Genomic DNA, 6,171 nt, shown 5'->3' on the forward strand with positions numbered 1-6,171 from the left:
AAGGAAGAGAAAAGAGAAGCAAGGCAAAGAAAAGCAAGGCAAAGGAAAGCAAAAGGGGGAAAAGGGAAAAGGCAGAAAAGGAGAAGAAGACAAGTCGCATGCCGCCGGCGCCACCCGAGGGGAATCCGGCAGCGGCCCCCCCCAGCTGCCCCTCCCCCTCGTCCAGGCCCCGGGCCGCCCCCAGGCCGGCCTTAGCAACGTGACGCCGCAGGCGGTTGGTAGGGCCGGGGCAGGAAGTGCTTGGTGCCGGCGGAGAGCACTTCCGGGGCAGCGCGGCATGGCGGCGCCGGGCCGGTGAGCGGGGCCGGGAGGAGCGGGCTGTGTGCTGGGAGCGGGGTCGGGCCTGGGTGCGGGGGCATGGAGGGGCGCTCGGGGGAGGAGCTGGCGGTGCTGCCGGCACGCAGAGGCGATGCGTGCGGCGCCGGCGAGTGGTGCGGGGTCGGGGGGCAGCTTCCTGTGAGGGAAGGCCGTGCGAGTGCGGAGCTTTGTTGGTGTTTGGGGTGTGCGAAGGAGGAGGCCCCGTAGGGCCTGGTTGTAGGCAGCAAAGCCCGGGCGGGCGGTGGAGCAAGGCGCCCGGGTGCTGTGTTGGCCGGAGGGTGCGGAGCTGGAAGAAGGTTTGTGAAGATGTGCTTGCTGTGGACGTCCCTTCTTGGGCCGAGCCAGGGCTGCCGTTGTGTGTGATTGTGTTTGTTGCTTGGGAGAAGTGCTGCCTCACTAGAGTGGGGGGAGGGAGAGGGAGATTGTAAGACTGCCATCAGTCAGGAGCACGGCACGTTTCTGGTACAAAACCCCAGATCTAAGGGGAAAAACAGGGATTTCTAGCAGAAAAGGCCATATTTAAGGGGAAAAAAAAAGAAGTTTCATGGGAAAAACTGGGATTTCTTGTAGAAAAAGCCGTATATGAGGGGAAAAATCCCAAATTTAAGGGAAAAAAAAAGGTTTTTGTGGCAAAAAATATATATATTTGAAGGCAAAACAGAGATTTTTATGAGAAAAAGTCGTATTTAAGGACAAAAAACCCTTGGTTTAAGGGTCAAAACAGGGATTTGTAGCTGAAAAAGACGTATTTAAAGGGAAAAACCCCTGATTTAATGAGATAAACAGGGATTTCTAGGAGAAAAAGCCGTAATTAAGGGGAAAAAAAACCCAGATTTAATAGGATATAAGAGATTTCTAGCAGAAAAAGCCATATGTAAGTGGAAAACCCCATATTTAAGGGGTAAAACAGGGATTTTTTGGGAGAAAAAAGCATATTTAAGGGGAAAAGCACCCGGTGTAATGGGAAAAACAGGGATTTCTGTGAGCAAACCCCAGATTTAAGGGGAAAAAGCCCAGATTTAATGGAAAACCAGGGATTTCTGGCAGAAGAAGCCATGTTTAAGGCTGAAAACTGCAGATTTATGGGGCAAAACAAGGATTTCTGTGAGAAAAGCCCAGATGTAATGGAAAAACAGAGATTTCTAGGTGAAAAAGCCACATTCAAGGGGAAAAACCTCAAATTTAAGGGGAAAAACAGGGATTTCTGGCAGAAAAAGCCATATTTAATGGGAAAAATTTTACATTATAAGGAAAAACAGGGATTTCTAGGAGAAAAAGCCACGTTTAAGGCTATGAACCCCAGATTGAAAGGGAAATACAGTGATTTCTGTGAGAAAAGCCCAGATTTAATGGAAAAAACAGGGATTTCTGACAGAAAAAGCCACATTTAAGGGAAATACCCCAGATATTGTTGGAAAACCAGGGATTTCTAAGAGAAAACCCCAGATTTATGGGGAAAAACAAGGATTTCTGTGTGAAAACTCCAGATGTAATGGAGAAACAGACATTTCTAGGGGAAAAAGCCACATTGGAGGGGAAATATCCCAGATTTAAGGGGAAAAACAGGGATTTATAGCTGAAATAGCCATATTTAATGGGAAAAACCTCAAATTTAAGGGGAAAAACAGGGATTTCTGGCAGAAAATGCCATATTTAAGGGGAAAAGCCCCAGATTTAATGAGAAAACCAGGATTTTCTTGCAGAAAAAGCCATATTTAAGGGTAAAAACACCAGATTTAATGGGAATAATAGGGATTTCTGCGAGAAAACCCCAGATTTAATGGGAAAACAGGGCTTTCTAAGAGGAAAAGCCATATTTTAGGGTATAAACCCCAGATTTAATAGGAAAAACAGGGATTTCTAGGTGGAAAAGCCATATTGAAGGGTAAAAACCCCAGATTGCAAGGGAAAACCAGGGTTTTCTAGGAGAAAAAGCCACATTTAAGGGAAAATACCCCAGATATTGTTGGAAAAAGAGAGATTTCTAGCAGAAAAAGCCGTATTTAAGGGGAAAAAGCCCAGATTGAATGGAAAACCAGGGATTTCTGGCAGAAGAAGCCATGTTTAAGGGCGAAAACTGCAGATTTATGGGGCAAAACAAGGATTTCTGTGAGAAAAGCCCAGATGTAATGGAAAAACAGGGATTTTTGGGAGAAAAAGCCATATTTAAGGGGAAAAGCCCCCGATTTAATGAGAAAACCAGGATTTTCTTGCAGAAAAAGCCATATTTAAGGGTAAAAACACCAGATTTAAGGGGAAAAACAGGGATTTCTGGCAGAAAAAGCCATTTTATGGGGAAAAACCCCAGATTTAATGGGAATAATAGGGATTTCTTTGAGAAAACCCCAGATTTAATGGGAAAACAGGGCTTTCTAGGAGGAAAAGCCATATTTTAGGGTAAAAACTCCAGATTTAAGGGGAAAAAAACCCAGGTGGAAAGGGAATAACAGGGATTTCTAGGAGAAAAAGCCACATTTAAGGGGAAATACCCCAGATTTAATGGGAAAAACAGGGATTTCTGGGAGAAAACCCCAGATTTAAGGGGAAAAACAGGGATTTCTAACAGAAAAAGCCATATTTAATGTGAAAAACCCCAGAATTAAGGGGAAAAATAGGGATTTCTGTGAGAAAAGCCCAGATTTAATGGAAAAACAGGGATTTCTTGGAGAAAAAAACATATTTCAGGAGAAAAACCCAAGATTATTGGGAATAAACAGGGATTTCTGGCCGAAAAAAGCCAATTTTAAGGGGAAAAATCCCTGATTTAATGGGAGAAACAGGGATTTCTGTGAGAAAAAGCCACATTTAAGGGGAAATACCCCAGATATTGTTGGAAAAACAGGGATGTCTAGCAGAAAAAGCCATATGTAAGTGGAAAACCCCATATTTAAGGGGAAAAACAGGGATTTTTTGGGAGAAAAAAGCATATTTAAAGGGAAAAGCCCCCGGTGTAATGGGAAAAACAGGGATTTCTGTGAGCAAACCCCAGATTTAAGGCAAAAAACCCCAGATTGAACAAGAAAAACAGGGATTTCTGTGAGAAAAGCCCAGATTTAATTTAAAAACAGGGATTTCTAGCAGAAAACGCTCTATTTTCGGGGAACAAGCCAAGGATGAAGGATGCTGCGGGCCCTTTCCTCGGCTCCGGCTCCTCTGTGCCCTGTTGCTCGCAGAGAAGGGCTGCCCGCTGGGCACAGGAGCGCCCTCTAGCCGCCGTGCCGTGTCCTCCAGCCCCCTCCTCATCCTGTGCGGTACCCCACTGCCAGCAGCAGCACAGGTGCCATTGTAGAACCTTGCCCATGTCACAGCCGTCACCTTGGTCACTGCCGCCCCACCCGGCGCACTCGTCTCTGAGCGTGCTGGGCAGGTGGCAGCCATGTCCAGCACTAAGAGAGCGAGAGAGCAGGAGCGAGTAGGTATAAGTGGGAAGAGGGAGCCGGGGGCCCCAGAAGCGAAGAGGAGGAGGGGGCCCACCATGACCATCAGGCAGCGGAGGGAGAGGAGGAAGGGAGCCCGGTTCCATCGCGCCCGGGCCAGCGCTGTGAGCGACCATGGGGAGCCCATGGAGGTGGATCCGCCTCCAGAGGAACCCATGGAGGTGGATCCGCCTCCAGAGGAACCCATGGAGGTGGATCCGCCTGCGGCACAGCTGGCCTGGCACCACACCACCGTGCCAGGCCCCGTGTTGGCGCGGTCACAGCTCCGCCATCGCTGGTCCGGGCGCTCGGCTCCTTACCCGCTGCGCGGCCCCCGCCCCCGGCATTAGCTGGGTGGCATTGCTAACATCTGCTCCTCCTCCACCTTGTTGCTCCTCTGCGCTTCTGCGGGCCCCCGGTTCCATCTTCCCCCTGTAGGAGTTAGGTCCCACTTCTGGGCTTTGTTGTTGATTGTAGGGTTAGCTTAGTGTTAGTGTTCAGTTCAGTTTTAGCGTTAGGCATAGGATCCTGTTAGGAGTGTAGAGTTAGGCATAGGTTCCTGTTAGGAGTTGAGAGTTAGGCATAGGTTGCTGTTAGGAGTTGAGAGTTAGGCATAGGTTCCTGTTAGGAGTTTAGAGTTAGGCATAGGTTCCTGTTAGGAGTTTAGAGTTAGGCATAGGTTGCTGCTCCCAAGTGGCAGTAAATGCTGCTCACTCGGTAAGCCCTCCCCGAGTTCTCCTGCAGAGAAATGAGTGCGACTGCCCTGAGAAGGGAGGTTTGAGGACGTCTGCGATGAACTGAATTTCCGTCTTGTGACTTTTCTGTTGCAGAACATCGAGGCATGTGAGTGGCTGAGAAATGGAGTTGGGGCTCAGGGGAGCAATGGAGCAATGGGTGCCTGTGTCACAACCTTCCTGAGCGGCCCTTGCAAGGTAGGTGTGCCTTACTGTGAGCGTGCGCTAAGGCACTGCTGTTCAAACACAGCTGGTGGCACTGTCTGCAGCAGGTCTGCTTTCTGTTAAGCTTTGCCCTTCTTTTATGCCCACCTGTCCTTTTCAGCTCCTGCTCCCCTCGCCTGCAAGTGGAGCAATGCTCAAGTTTGAGGAATCGTTTCCTCGGCAGGCGGTAAAAGACGACGCAGCTGCAAGTTTCGTGTCCTTCATTGTCATTGGGTCAGTAGAGCAAGGAGATGTTCAGAACAGCTCTAAGTGCGCCTGTCACAGCAGCGTGCGTGAGAGAATAACGGCTCCTTCTCCCCTCTTGTAGAAAGCAGCCTCCATGAGAGCAGGAGAGCAGCGGGCTGCCGGCTGTGTGGTGCTGAAGGGCATTTCTCCCAGCTGAGATCCCCGAGCCCACGCTGGCGGAGAACGTGCTGCGCCACGGTCTCTTCTGGGGAGCCGCTTTGCAGCTGCTCTGTGCGCTGGCTGTAATCGTGCCGGTTTCCAGGTGCCATAAGCCAGTAAGTCGTGCTCTCTGAGGCTGATAGAAAGGCACGGGCAATGGGCAGGGAGGGAACAATCTGCAGCTGTGGCCTACGGTGCTGTGCCCCGGCACTGCTGAGAGTGCCGTCGTTTGTCCTGCCCTTCCTTCCGTGTGCGCGTGTTCCTGATGCACGCCAGGAGCCTTGGGGTGCTGCTCATCTGCTGCTGCTGTGCTGTGTGTGCTGCCAGGCAGCGTCCAAGCCGTGTGCAGGCGCTGCCTTGCAGGAGATGGCTTTGGGTTCCAGTTCGTATGGGACTTTGGGGAAGGAGATAGAGGGGAGTTTCTGGCGTGCCCTGATGGCAGGAAGGCGGTTTCCAGTGCTGGCAGCCACAGCTGCCTGACCGTTTGTGCCTTGATTCTGGTAGGACTGGCACAGTCTTGGGACTCGGTCTGGCGAGACAGTGAAGAAAGCCAAGGCAAGAGCTGCTCTGCTGAGGAAGAAAGCCCAGAAGGAGAGCAAAAAGAACCGAGCAGGGCTTGAGCGAGAAGGCCCACAGGACACTCGAGTCAGCTGGAATGCTTCCTCGGAGGTGGCACCAAAGGCAGCGGACTGAGTCAGCGTCCGGTTTTGTGGCATGGCCGTGCTTTCCCTGTCACGGACAGGGCAGCGGAACTGAGGCACCTGGAAGGGAAGGGCTTGTGCTGCATTCCAAGGGCTTGCCAGAGGCAGGTCTTCCTCTATGGCAAGAGATGGAGAGGCTGTGTTCCTTCAGGCTGCGTCTCTTCAGGGCCAGGGCTGGTCTAGTGTGAGATTGAAGTACGGCTAGCCGGGCCTGGAGGGAGAGGAGCTGACGTAGCCACAGGGTCAGGCTTCTCCTTGTGTCTGCCTGGAGGCTGATTGACTCATTGCTAAGCAGAAACCCTGGGCACTGGGGTTTCATTGTGGGCTGTGTTGATAGAAATACAACCCAGAGCCTTTTGCACTGAATAAAAGCAAAACCAACTTTTTCCACAC

The 6,171-nt window shown here is 50.7% G+C and overlaps 1 protein-coding gene across 2 annotated transcripts in view; it reads left to right on the plus strand.

Moving 5' to 3' along the window:
- Nucleotides 1–5,882, plus strand: part of LOC125702693 (uncharacterized) — a 166,647-nt gene extending 160,765 nt beyond the window's left edge. For both annotated transcript variants that reach the window (XM_048966304.1, XM_048966305.1), the window contains exons 23-24: nucleotides 4,565–4,666; nucleotides 5,582–5,882. In XM_048966304.1, coding sequence (XP_048822261.1) covers nucleotides 4,565–4,666; nucleotides 5,582–5,770 — 291 coding nt within the window. In that variant the 3' untranslated portion in view covers nucleotides 5,771–5,882. The remainder of the gene's footprint in view (nucleotides 1–4,564; nucleotides 4,667–5,581) is intronic.
- The last annotated feature ends 289 nt before the right edge of the window (nucleotides 5,883–6,171 follow it).

Source organism: Lagopus muta, chromosome 19, assembly GCF_023343835.1.
Source record: "Lagopus muta isolate bLagMut1 chromosome 19, bLagMut1 primary, whole genome shotgun sequence".
NCBI lineage: Eukaryota > Metazoa > Chordata > Aves > Galliformes > Phasianidae > Lagopus > Lagopus muta.